The sequence below is a fragment of the Stigmatopora argus genome, chromosome 19 (assembly GCF_051989625.1).
Source record: "Stigmatopora argus isolate UIUO_Sarg chromosome 19, RoL_Sarg_1.0, whole genome shotgun sequence".
Classification (NCBI taxonomy): Eukaryota; Metazoa; Chordata; class Actinopteri; order Syngnathiformes; family Syngnathidae; genus Stigmatopora; species Stigmatopora argus.
Genome location: NC_135405.1, coordinates 11,111,895 through 11,126,352, shown reverse-complemented (window position 1 = coordinate 11,126,352; position 14,458 = coordinate 11,111,895). Strand labels below are relative to the sequence as shown.

The 14,458-nt window shown below is 43.4% G+C and overlaps 1 protein-coding gene across 4 annotated transcripts in view; it reads left to right on the top strand.

Moving 5' to 3' along the window:
- stxbp5a (syntaxin binding protein 5a (tomosyn)) overlaps positions 1–14,458 on the top strand; it is a 43,604-nt gene that overhangs the window by 2,880 nt on the left and 26,266 nt on the right. For all 4 annotated transcript variants that reach the window (XM_077587029.1, XM_077587028.1, XM_077587027.1 and 1 more), the window contains exons 4-5: positions 12,215–12,296; positions 14,282–14,382. In XM_077587029.1, the coding sequence (XP_077443155.1) occupies positions 12,215–12,296; positions 14,282–14,382 (183 nt within the window). The remainder of the gene's footprint in view (positions 1–12,214; positions 12,297–14,281; positions 14,383–14,458) is intronic.

Here is a 14,458-nt window from a genome sequence, read left to right as displayed (position 1 = left end):
TATGTGGAAATATTGTTGCATAAAGTTTCCGAGTTGGCCAGTACGTTTATTGATGCATCAATCTTCAGTGTGATTATCATGTCATATTTGCTGAGTCAGGTGGTCGTAGTTCATTTGAAGTTGTTTGTAAACAATCCCAATTTAAATTAAATTTTATAGTTTATACTTGCTTCTGGTTTGGGGTTAGCATCAGTTATCAATTTGTTGTGCATTTGTAATTGTATGACATGTTCATACATTTGCAAGTGTTTCAGTCATAATGTGCCTAAGAAGAACACCATATAAAACGGTCTGGCGGACGACAAAAAAAAGGAATTTCACACTTTTGGTATACAGTAAATGTTAGGCATGTATATATCCATAACTGTTCTCAACATTGAATATTTTAAGTGTGAAGAAATAACAAACTGTAATGGTAGGATTTTGTGCATTTGAAAGGACACGCGCATGTGTGTGTGGGCTTGTGTTGTGTAGGCTTTTAATGTGAAGCAATAGGAGTGATGAGTTAGCGGGGAAAAAAACTACGTATTTGTGAAAAATAAGGAAATGCAAGCATTTAATATAACTACTTCTACTTGCAGTACAGAGTATGAGTACACATGTAAGGTAGCAGGAAATAAAGTTACTGAAAGTGATGGTAGAAAACAGCAACGACAGCTTGCAAACAAACGTCGCCGCGGGGAGTGGTTTGGATTCAGAGCCAGCTCGCCGCTGTCAGGCTGCTTTTACAGGTCCTCTGTGTGTTCCGTTTCCTGTGCAGCAACACTCTCCAGCTCATTAGCGTGATGGAGAGCCGTCGACTTGGCCGTTGATGGCAACCGCCGTTTTGACTTGGTCACGCTCACCTTCGATGTCAAGGTTAGGGCATAGCTTTTAATTGCAAAAATGTCAGAGGGCTTCTGAGGCCATCTGAGTGGGCAAAATCAACAAAGACTGAAGTTGAAGAGGCTCGGAACGTGACTTTCCATAGTCGTGCCTCACCTCAGTTGTTTTCCGCTAAGATGAAGATGGGTCGCCTGGAAATGGAAGCTAGGCACGTATCTGGAGTTGGAATGATCGTTGGCTCAGACAAAAGTCTTATCGCAGTCAAGGTCAAATGAGGGTCCTGCGTCTCATCTTTGTCTGCTCATCTGATGGCTGCGATAGCGGCGCAGTCAGCAGAAACAGAGCCGTAATGGAGTCTTAGACTTCATAGCGTGATCCAATGCATTGTCTATGATATAGTCCAGTATCTCAAACTGTGTTTTGTGTAGGTTTTTATGTTGGCCGCTTTGTTGTGTTGGTATTAGAACGCAAATAACCTGGGTTAAGTCTACATTTAAAAACGCAGATACCTGAAGCGGTCGTTTGGAGCTCATCGATTTGGATGTTCTACTTGAAAATTGGCAGTTTAGCCCATGACAAGCTGGCTGGTACATGAATTTCTGCGAGGGTTCTTTTTTTCTCCTGTGTGGTAACTGCGCCTGTGTGTCTGCCGAGTTGACTGGACTGCCAGGATATTTGGCAGTACCCCTATCGCCCCCCGTGGAGAATTGCAGGAAGTGGCAGATCAAGGGCCTCGGGCTGGCACCGTGGCAGAGCACTGAGAATTACAGCAGGAACAGGACATGTGTGTGTATGTATCCTCAGAGGAGACGGGCTGATCCCCCTGGAGCCATAAAGCCCATCACTTCCCCTAGATGCGATCCCGTCCCAGAAGTCTTTGATGGCCGCTCCTCCTGCCTCCAGTGGCAGGCTGAAAGAGAGAATGCTGTCCCATAAGTGTTGTCTGAATGAGGGAAAGGCAGGCTATCCCATCCTTGGCTTCGAGAATCGAATAGCCAGGAATAGAATTCCTATTGATCTTCAGGCGCAGTGGCACTCTTAGATTTTTCTGGCTGAAGAGTCAGAATTGTTTTCGTAACATGTTCGATTTCATTTCTTCGTAAGTGATGCGGTCTGGTAGACTTGGGTTTGGCGTGACTGGTTCCATTTGACGTCCTTGAAGAATTGCTTTTCTAAAAGGCTATATTGTATGTCACAGCATCTATGCGCCCTGAGATTGTCTGGCGTTTTACCCGACGTCAGCTGAGACGGCAGCCCCTCGTGACTCTGGGTATGGCACTTGGCTGGTGGCGGCTAGCTAATATGGCAGCAACATAACACATACTCTCGCAGGAAAGGAGACTTGTCCGCACACACATTCTGTGTATGAATGTGTAAGGTGTGTGTTTGGTTGCATCAAAAGTAAAGTATTGCTAATATCTAGTACGATGATTCTGCCAGGTGCCTCTGCTCACCACCGAGTTTGTTTTAGCAGCAACTTGATCAAAGGAATCCCTCATGCTTTTCTCAAGTGCGACCTCTGTTCCGCAGCTTCTCACAAGTGGGAAAACAAATTGTGCTGCATCAGTGCCGCAACAATTTAGCCACCGCTCCTTCAGCGGCTGCGGCGTCTGCTGACAGGGTTGCCCGCCAAAGTCCTTTAACTCCGACAAGCGAGCCAAATAGAATGGCGGCCTGTCTTCCACCAGTGCTGTTCTGCTTCGTGCCTATCAGAGGCCGTTCGCACGCTTCAGCGAGACATATGATTTCTGAAATGTACTTACTTACCAGGCCTGTAATGGAAAGGTTGAAGAGAGCATTAGCCTTAATCCGAGGGAATGTCGCACGCTTGCTCGTTCATTGGTTTTCACGCGTCTCATCGTAATTCAGGATGCCACTTGGCGTTGTCCATCTTTGTCTCATGTTGTGATATTTGGTAAATCTACGACTTGTATTGATTTTGAATCGGTGAGATTTGAACCCCCTCGAGGGACCTCACACAGGGGTTCTCTTACCTGATCCGCATTGTTGTTTATTCTAGAAATATGTCACTGCCGCCAATGAGCTTCCCTTTTAAGCCTGGTCCGACTGTGTTACCTTCTGTTTCGCCAATGAACAGTCTCACATTACGGCAGCTGTTTTTTTTTTTAACATCAGTCTAATCGTACACGACAGCAAACAGAATGTAGTTGCGCTCGATCGATAAAAATGCAACCTTTAATTACCTAGGTTACGCGTACAGACAGTGGTGACATGTGAGCTTCACGTTCGGAAAGATAATTCCTCAGTAGACTACAGGTATGCTTACAAAATAATTGGCTCGTGGACAAATTGGAAATGGCACCCTATAGAACAAGGGAAAAAGCTTAAATATGTATGCAGGGCCGTAGAAGTTTGGCACTCTTAGATCTGTTTCCTTGGTTTTCAGACTGATAAATTGACAGATTTGGTTATAACACCGACACACCGTCCAATTTCAAAGCCAGCCTGATTCACTTTAATTGGAAAAAATGGAATCCAAATATTCAATTAGCCGAATGGTACGCCCTGTTATCATATTAAAGTGTGATGAAAACTCTCATGATGAGTAACAAGTGTCAACATAAAAGCGAACCCACCCCTCGAGTACCTTTGCCTGTACGAAAACAAACTAAAATAAAAAGACTTTCAACCAATTATAGCGGCACAAAGCACTGAGTCGGAATCATCTTTCACAATTAATCAAAGGTCTTCTCATTGACTTGATTGACTTATCAATCTGTCCACTAATTGTCTCAACATTCATTCAATCGACACAGCTAATTAGCGACAGGCCTCGTTACCTTGCGTCATTAAAATAGAAATGAGGCATTCTTTGCTCATCAATGTTGTTGTTGTCTTTCCTCAAGTATTTTGAAGTTTGGGGCGATATTGTTATTGTCTCATTCATTGTTGTATTAGCAAATTCGAAATTTGACCTAAGGGCCTAAGGTCAGAGTTTGATGTGACGTAATGTAGGGGTCATCAATTCTGGTACTTGATGAACCCTTAATCTTATCTCCAACCAATCTTCATCTCCCAAAAATCTCCCGACTCGCCTGTTCCTCTCCTGTGTGTGAATTTCTTCCGGAACATTTTCTTGAACCTGGCGTCACGGTGCACTTTACCTTCTTTGGCTCAGGGCTCACTATTACTTTTCTTCGTGTTCCTCTAAACAACTCCAGTTGGAGAATATTAGCGTCTGCGTCTGCAGTCGCTAACAAACCTGGACAGCCGGCTTAGCCATGTGTATAATGTTGCTCTCAGCCATTCTGTGGAGCACACATACACAATCGCTTGATATTTGACTTTTCTTTCCCCATTTTCACTCTTAACTCCAACAAATAGCCTCTAGTGCAGACTCAATGTTTGGATAAGAAAACATTCAGCTCAATATAATAAGAATACTCATGTAAATATAGTCAATTATTTTGAGGTAAGTGCAGTTTCACGGTTTTGTGTGCCCGTGTTGCCTGAAAATACGCTGTAAACTGAAACAGGGTCATCAACAACCGACCTCCCAGTCCAAATGGATTAGACATCTATTGCCATCAATGGCAGCCAGTAAGTTAATTAGGCAAGTATGTTCCGATTCAGTATGACCTTGTGACTGTTCCCCTTTCAGAGCAAAGCATTGCTAGCAGTATTTATTTTTCTTCTAGCACAAAGTAGGAGTTGAGGGGGCGAATATACCTCTGGCCCACCTTTCACCCTGCCGGCTGTCAGTTTGAATCCTTGGTATTTTATGAAGAAGCGTCCAAGTGGCCTTTTGCTGGCTCGGCTGTGGTCGACGCTGTGTTTCTAGGCCTGAATTGGCACTTTGCGCCGCCCGTCAAACAGATCGACGCTCGTCTTGACATGCGGCTTCGTCCCTGCTGGTTAAACTCCTGACACGCGTGCGCACAAGCCTGCACACTCTGCTGCTTGCCCTTAAATCCGCCATCATGCCAAGACCCCCGCAGGGAAGACACTCATGTGTCCCATGCCGGCGTGACTCAGCCTTTAATGCCTTGCCACATGGCTGACATACACGTTGCCCTTCCCCCACTGCAGCCTGTTGGTATTTATGTTTGGCCGTGCGTATGCGTACGAGCGTGTTCGCGTCCGGCGGAAGACCGGCCGCCGGGCTGTTTGTGCCTTTCTGTCCGATTCGAGCACAGAGTGGCTGTGATTTGAAGAGGAAGGGGGGATTGAAGGGCTAAAGGTTGTGGGCAGGCAATTCAGGAGTCGCACAGACATATGGGGGGAGGAGTTTTTATGACAAGGGAGTTATATTTATGTTTGTTCCCAGACAAAGTGTTGCAGTAAATTCATCCTTTTTTGTGACAACGTGGGGCTTTGCCAGACTTGCCGAGGTTCTGCAGTCGTCTGCACATTTTGAATGGCATTGACGGCTTTTTACAGACAGAAACACAATAGAGGTCAGGGCATGGGAGCAAAACTGTACCCTTGGTTTCTCATTCGGAGCCCAAAGTTTTAGCCTGAAGTTTGTTTTCGTCATCTGGTCTGGCAAAACCAAAACCTGTTGGCAAGCATCGGCGGGGAAAGAAAGTGTAGGAAGAGTAGGAACATTAGATTAGACTGCTAAGAAGCGTCTGTATGTGGAGGGCAGCCAAAGTGATGGCGGCCGTGTGACTCAGTGTTGTACGGGGGCGGGGTTTGCAAAAATTTGGAAGTAAATGCGATTGGCTCTCGACCTGGCTTGTCCACACAGCAGACGCTGCCAAAATGTTGCTTTTTCTCATGTGACTCATAACATGGAAAGCCTTGCAAGGGATAACCTTGCAAGCATTTGCCGGTGGCTGCTTTGATTTCACTCTGAAACGGCTAATTTGCCCGTTAAGCCACAAGCTCTGGCTATCTCACAGACACCAGCAGATGTGAATGATGAGCGTGGTGGCACGATGGGCTCCTCGCGTCACAGGCCCCCATTAGGCCTCGATCTGCTCCCATTGGCCTGATTTCTCTCGCTGTCCATCTCCTGGACAGCCCTGGCTGTCGTAATAAATTGCCCGTTGCTTTGATTGGCGATCTAGTAATGAGCAAGGAAAAAAAGCTAGCTTCCAGAAGTCTACCTTCGGTGTTAGACTGTTTTCCATCAACACATTGAAATCCGATGCTCCGAGTACATGATACTGCAGCCAAAGGATTACATGTGTTTCAGTGCTAAATCGACAGCGTGGAGACACTTGCAGCCACCGTATCATGCTGCGTCCCCTTGCTCTCCCCACGCTAATCAGCGGCCGGTCCCAGTGCTCATTTTTAGAAACTGTTGCTGCAGAGGCATAAAATTTTAATGGCTCAAGCCATTGTAGCAAGTTGCGTTCAGTGTGTGTGTGTATTGTAGGTGTCTTTGAATGTGTTCAGGTGGAGCTATTGCTAGCATGCAAAGAAACCTTTGCATTGCGTCAGCATATTGTACGCGAGTGTCTGTTTCCATTCGTGTTTGGATGATGGCTTTTTTTTTGCCTCTGACACAACTACCCGAAATCATTTTTGAATAAGAGCAGCGGGGGCTGCGATTCCCAGAGGTCTTGTTGTTAACGCTTTGGCGGCATTTCTTCAAAATGAATTTGATGTGTGTTCGCCGACTCTTAAGAATGTTAAACTACTCCAACAGCGGTCATACTGTGACAAACTTGATACAATGACTTTCAGCTTGATTCAAACAAAATGGAAGAGACAAATGAATTTGAATGGAAGATTTGACAAAAATATATTTTTCAGTATTATGGAAATTCCCAAGTGTTGGTTCAATTGTGGTTGAAAACGAGGCACTCTAGAAGAGCCATCTCGTTGATTTGGGATATTTGTTTGATTTTCGTTACCTTTTGGCAAAAAGTGTTCATCATCGAAGCTCTAATGACACATTATGGGAGCGATGAAACTCAGCAAAAGATTTGAAAGTCAAACATAGCGGAAAATTGCAAATAAATTGAATGCATCCGTGAGCGCATCACATTTGCATGGCTCTCATTTTGTTTGCCAATGACTCAGCGAAACGTGCTCATCTCAGCTTGTGATCTAAAAGTCGACAAAGGACTTTCATCGTTCTTTTCTCTCGCCAATATGAGAACGTTATATTTGCGAGGCCCCGCGAGGGGAATGGCCGATGAAGTGAACCGAGGAACAAGAGCACAGCATGTTGTCATCCCATGTCGCGAATGTTTAATGCTAGCAGCTCACTCACGAGGAGAAATAGAAATAGAAATGGAGCTAAAATGAGGATTCTTCTCAAATAGGCGGCTGTCGTGTGATCGTTTTATTTGCCTTGTCAAAGAAAATTGAAAGGCAGCTCATGTCGGAAGTTTTAGTAGTTCTAAATGTTGTTATTGTCGACGCAACCTTATGAATTTGGACAAAGGGAAATGTTTGATACCTCATTGAGCGATTCAGATTCTTACAGTAAGTACCACTGTGTTAAAGGTTAATTTGACACGATGATACATTCACTGTAAAATATTTCCCTGTCAGGCATTTTGAGAGGGTAATACATAAAGCCATCTAAATGCACGCATTGGCTCCCTGTACACCTTTTAATTATTCATAGTCACTTGGAAATCCAGTCGCAAACTTCTTCCTGCCTTGCCTTTATTTCACTTGTAGTCAATCCCAGTTTTTTCTGTTTCCTATGTCCAAGTACATTTTTTAATGTCTTACTCCCAGTAGAAATGGATTGGACATCCAAAACGGGTGCCTTAAAAAGGTTTAAATAGTTGCTCGCCTTTTTATGCTTTTGAATAACAATCATTAGAATCAGAATCTGAGTTTTAGCGCACTACTTTCTCTTCAAAACTCTTCTTTGCAAGGTCAACTCTTCCCCGAACGTCTCGTGCCTTATGAAAATCTCTCCTTGAATAGACGCTTAACTTTAATTTATACTTTCCCGCCCTCCCTCGTCTCGTTCTGTTTCACCTCTCCTGTCACTTTCTTGTACGTCATGACTTTGTTCCGACCATTAGCTATTTTGCTGAGTCAATATTCCTCATCTTTCATGTTTTTTTTTCCCTCTTTTCTAAAACCTCTTTCCACGGTTTGATTCTCTTCCTTCAAATCCTTAATCAGCCACAATCCTTGTGTCATCGCATTCCAGATATTCTCTTTAAAATTGGCTGTCATTCTACTACTACTATTAAGGGCTGAGCAGGCAGTCCTCCATCATCCCTCCGGCGTGGTGGGGGTTACGGTGTTGGAAATTGAATTAGCATGGGCCTTCTTACCATCGCTGGCTCCTGTCCATCAAAATATTTCATTATAAAGCCGTAGGTCGAGTACAAACGGATGCTTTTTTCCTGTTTATCTGCAGAGGTCAGTGTAAGCCACTTCAATACGGTCTTGAGTAACATTCCATTACTATTCATTGGGAAGGACGAGCAGTGATTCACATCGCTGTTAGGGGGAATGTGAGTCAGGACTGTGGAGAACTCATTTACACCAAATATTTCAGACTACAATTCAAATGAAAGGACTTGTTTCAGAAAAAGCTTGGCCCCGTTTAGAATATGCGCTTTGGATTGGGGGTCGTTTTGGCTCAAATTTAGCCTGACTGATAACTTTGAGGAAATGTTTTGTTGAAAGTTCAATCTTTAGTTTACTTTAAACAACCCCAACTCATTTAGCCCCATTGCCAGCGAATCATCACTGCCAGAATGGATTGGACGTCTATGGCCCTCGGCAGCCAAAGACTTAATAGCCGCTCCAACATCTCCAAAACAAGCACGTTGGTTCTATTGTTTTCCAAAATGAGTACAGAAGCCAACGAAACGCTGATCGCCCGCGTGCCGCCTAAATTGTTTGTCTGCATGATGAATCCGACGCGTCTGGGGAAATTATTTATACGATCCCCGCGCCGAGCAAATCAGAATTTTGTACGTGGCTGCCTTTCGCCTCATTTACATGCGGCGCGGCACGACAACAAACCACTCGTCTCCTAAAGCACGTGCGACGCGGATATTCACCAAAATTCCAAACGGTTCGGATGGCGACGCTTAATTCGTGCGCCTTTTATCCATGCCTTTGAGCATCAAACCGTTGGCTTACGGGGGGAACGGCCTAGAACGATAGGTCGCGTGGCCCTTTAAGAACCTGTCAACTGACAGTCAGGAGGATTGTTCTCCACAGCATTGTTATCCAGCCAGCTAGTTGCCGTAGTCATTGTGCCTGCCCGCTGTTGCTAAGCGACAGCTGCGAGCTTGGTTAAAGCTCGACTTGCAGAATTTTTAACTTTCAATGACATTAGCAGTTAACACTGCATCTTGCAGAGCGAGACACCACGGACAGCCGATTTCAAAATAAAACCTCCAGTGGCAGACGTTTTAGAGCAGGTAGTCATTGTTTCTTTCAATGCCAGAGAATGAGTTATTGTCCAAATATAAGATGTGGATAGAATGAATAGCTTTGCGCTCTTGTTAAACTTCTTCACTTTTCTGCCCTGAATACAGAATGCTATCGTACCCTTGCAACCTGCGATTGCTCTGTAAATCATCCAACCTTTCTGTCTATAGTAGGAAACACTCAGGAAATCATCATCTTAGCGGAATTTTACACGAATCGTGCCCTTGTCAGCCATCTTTTGTTGTATAGATTAGGAAACCACGATTGTTGCTGTTACTTTCGAAGTAAGGGTGTAATGGCGAAAAGGGCTGACTTGTAAGAAACTGAACACCTTTTTTTGAGTGTGCTATGTAGCCTGGAGGAGTGGATGTTGGACTCCCTCGGTGGCCTTTAAATTGGATGTAAACATCTGCGGGCTATCATTGTGTGGCAGCTGGATAGGATGCAAGTGGATCGAGGTCAAGGTGGAGTGTGATATCTGTTTTTTTGTGCTCTTTACATTCATTCCTCGGTGAAATAGTCTTGTAGCCTTGATGTTTGTCTTTCTTTTCCCTTACTTCTTTTGCCTGGCTACAGTCTGTGCCCGCAGGCTCAGCATCCCCCTACCCACCCCCACGCTGGCAGGCTGATGCACGAGTAGCTAGCGTTGACGTCACTTGGGCGCCAACGTCATAGCAGCTTCCAGGCTTGCTCGTTCTCCCGCTTTCTCTTACTGTCTCTCCCTTATTGCTTGGATTCTCTTCAGTTACAGCCTTTGCTTCCAGTGCCTCGTAATTCCCTGTCATGTCGCGATATCAATTCGGCATATTTACTTCTAGTGTCTGACTTTATTACAAAAATAAATGATTCCTACGTATTGAATTATTGAGGATGGGAAATGGAAAGCTAAATAGTCTGTGGCTTCAATGGATTTAAACCCAATGGAGTACGTTTTTCGCCTCCTAAAGACAAAAGTCAAATCTGACAAGACAGGAAAAAAAATGAGCTACTTAACAGTTTATGTAGAACAAGAAAGAAAGTAGTACTTAGTCGCAAAGGCCTTGCGGTTTGGGCTAATAAAGACACAAAATCTTCCTTTATCTACTCACGACAATTCCATAGACGACATGTGCAGATGACCCACTTCATTTTTGTTTTCCCCGTCAACCCGCTCTCTGCGTTGCCGCCCGCGGTCAGTCCGGCCTGTCCTCGCTTTGGCGTGACGACGGGATAGAGAGAGATGAGAAAAAGCTCTTGTCAGCAAGTGTGACACATGCAGTCGGCCCGGTCCCGTGTGGATCCGACGAGAGGCACTCGGTAACGCTTTAAGAATCGCTTGGCGTGTAATCTTGCTCCCATTGTATTTTTAGCTCGCCGCCGACATGCATTCTCTTTTGCCATTGTTCCGCTTTGATATCACTGGTGCACGCTGGGGCCGCTTTCTATTTTTAATCCCCCTTTTTGGCTATTTTTAGTCCCAGCCCAACTCTTGAACACGACAACATTTCATCTTCTCTCGGAACAGAAAATGTGTAAAATGTAAGTGGCAACATTTTGGATGACTTTTCAATGGAATTGTCTGCCATTGACACCATTACAAAATTCTCCTTTTTTATCTTTTAGAGAGCTGATAAGTATGTACTCTTAAATCCGCTGTCTTGTTGAAAAGGTCCTTGCATAATCAAGTCAGTGAAGCTAACCAATTGTCTTTGTAGTGTTGAAATTCTTCCCTGTTCTCTCCCTGGCATTAGTGATTAAACAATAGCATTTGGCATTTGCCGTGTGATTTACAGTGCTAATTATTTCTTGGAGGTTCGTCATCCGTCAGCAAAAAGTCGTTCTCAATCTAAGAGACAAATGGTCGAGTTGATAGAAAATTGTTACTCTTTTCTGCAATGGAACTGGAGTTCCCTAAAACTCGTTTTAGGGGACATTTTATCTGTCCTGCAAAACATCACATAATTGAGCCATATTTTTTGACTTTGCTATTTATTACCTGCACCAGGAATTATTATGGACATCACTTCATAAATGGCGTTCGTGTCTCTGTGGCCTGGAAGCAAAGTCTGCCGCTACGCAGAGAGGAAAACCTGATTACACTCTTGAGTGCTCTTTGGGCCCTTTTAAAAATGTTAATTAAAACGCCATATCTTGTCCCCCTTTCCCCCCCCGAACATCTCAACAATTACAAGAATGTATCTCCACATTCCGGACTCTTTTCCACCATGTTTTCATCTGCGGCATAAAAGTCTTAAGATGCTCCTTATTTACTTTCTTGTTTTCGTCCACTCTAGCGGAATTACAACCAAATAAACAAGAGGTGCTCTATACAGGTGTACCTAATATTATGTCCGGCGAAAGTAAAAAGCAGCAGTGTCGGCGATGCTTTAAATATTAATAAGCGGCTGCGGCGGTGGTCTATATAGTTAATGTAGCGCATTACAATCCATACGCGAGCCAATATTTTGGTGTGTAGTTAAAGCACACATCCCAACGCACTTGCGCATACACAATGATGAGCAACTCTGTCATCCGCTGGGTGACCCTCCCCCATCCTCCCCCATGCTTCCCCAACTATGACAAATGGCCTCTCTTTACCGAATCTAGGGAGTGAATGAATGAATATGATCAGCCGGCTCACCCATGCACCTACAAAGAGCTTCTAATTATCCTCCGTCTGCTCCTCTCTGGATTTTTTCCTGTTTTTTTTCTTTTTTTTTTAACGAGTTCTCCCTCAGCAGGAATGTTCACTTTCACTCGGTTGATTGTGTTTATTTCATTACCTTAAAACTCCCCCCTGTGAGCTCTCTCTTTAGTGGAACAAGCGTGTACGTGATAGCATTTTAGGAAAGTCGGCCCACTGGTGGGGCTTTTATCGTAGGATATGACACGTCTGTTTTGGACAGGCAGATCTTGGGATCAGGCCGCAAATGTCCTTCAAATGCCGAGACTCGGGTCCTACTTTTTTTGTACAGATGCGCACCTGAGGCGCATACAGAGAAGATTAAACGCACACGTAGGAAAAAGTCACTTTTTTCATAATGTATTGCCACAATTTCCTTGACCATAAATCCTCCAGGTTCGGTCGCCCGGGCGTGGAATGTTACTGCCAGCACGAAAGTGGGGCGGCCGTCATCCAGCTACAGTTTCTCATCAATGAGGTAGGACATAGTCTGCTTTATTATGTACTATGCCTATGAAGGCAATGGCTAATCGTGAGGTAATGTTTAGAAAACACATGCATGTATACAAAAGGCCATCACAGGAGAAAATTGCATATAAGTAGTGTTGTATTTTGAATCTGATTGAAAGATTCTCTATGGCACATGTGTCAAAGTGGCAGCCCGGGGGCCAAATCTGGCCCGCCGCATCATTTTGTGTGGCCCGAGAAAGTAAATCATGAGTGCCGACTTTCTGTTTTAGGATCAAATTAAAATGAAGAGTATAGATGTATATCAAATTTCCTGATTTTCCCCCTTTTAAATCAATAATTGTAATTTTTTAAATTATTTTTTTCTGTGTTTTTAGTTCAAAAATCATTTTGTAAAATCTAAAAATATATAAAATAAAAGCTAAAATAAACATTGTTTTAGATCTATAAAAAAACTGAATATTCAGGGCCTTTAATCCAGTTCTTTTAATCCATTTATAAAAAAGTAATCAAAATATTATATCTAAAATGGTCCGGCCCACGTGAAATCAAGTTGACGTTAAAGCGGCCCACAAACCAACCCGAGTCTGACACCCTTGCTCTATGGGGTTTAAGTCTAGACAGTCATTGTCTTAACTATGCATATTGGGCCTACTTGTTGACAAAAGAAAAGGTTGTTTCCATGAGTGAAAAAGTAAAGTTATATTTATGAGAGCTATAAAAACTAGAAGCAGTCGTTCATCAAAAGATCCAAAGTGTTATTAGACAGATTTATCACCAGAAAATAAATCTGTATTTCTAGAGCCGTCAATCACCAAGTGCTGTACATTTTGAAAATGTTTAAGCAGACTTGTCTGGAATGTAATCATTTGAGCTGGGATATAATTTAATGGCATTTTTCTATTTTCGCGCTTCAGGCCACACAGAACTTTTCGGAGCGGCAAACTTTAGCTTATCACCAAAGTATGCTTTAAGCCTACTGCTTTACCTTAACCAAACTTTTTTGTGTCCACTGAAATTTCCTCGCATTCTATAGCTGTTTTTATTAGATTTTTGGGGGGGCAAATGATGTTATGTGGCTTGAATCTCCTATCAATTTGATTTGTTGCTGTTCAGTTCTTAATACATCCCTTTTGAAATGTTCTTAGATGGAATAAAATGCTGCCTTCAAGCTTGTAGTAAAAATCGTCTTCAATACCGAGTGTCATTTTAAATGACTTTGGGAGTGAATTGTGAATGTTCATCCCCGGCAATCGCATTTTCTCCCTTTGAAAAAGTATAACAAGTACGAAAGGTGCTTTTCATGTCACGACGCTCCCGTAATAGTTGTACTTTTTCAGCTTGTGCCCACCATCGGGCACGTAATCAAAATAATTTCCCATCCGAGAGTGTCAATCAAAAGTTTGCATTACATTTCTGGTGCTGAGTTTTGATTCTGCAGTTTTAATAAAAATAAAAGAAAATATCTGCTCCAGTGAACGGTGTTTTCCCAGAGGTCATTTTAAGGGACATTTGATCACAAGAGTGATTGTTAATGGGGTTTTACCCGTTGACTAATTAGGCCTGACAAAGAGCAAGCATCATTAGTGTTTTTTGTTCTTCTTTCCCCAACACACACACACAACGTTGTGAGTGTGACTCAGCAGCCCGAGAGAGCCCCTGGAAATGATTTTTAGTGCCTCCTACTCGCATACTTTTATATACATCACGGCTCTCCAGGAAAGCGCCAACTGACTCATGCTTTGGCAGAAGACGTCATAGAACAAACTGGGCAGGTTAACGAGTTAACTTGGTGTTAACTCACAAATGTATCTTCTGCACTTCATGATTAAATAATGTACATGTGATGCATGATGTATGTGGATGCCGGGTCAATATAGGGTTTATTTTTAAAACACCAAAAATAGTCACTTGTCCTGTAAATGGTTGCTTTTGAAAAAAAGTTTCTGCTTTTGTATTCGACTATTAATCACAATTCATCTCATGTGGTGACAGGGGGCGCTGGTGAGCGCTCTGGCCGATGACACGGTGCACCTTTGGAACCTGAGGCAGAAAAGACCGGCTATCCTGCATTCGCTCAAGTTCAGCAGAGAGAGGTGAGATTGTCTTACATGAAGTAGTTTCAAACTAGTTTCAGTAGTTTATAGTTCTACCTGGGACGGTTATTCCAAC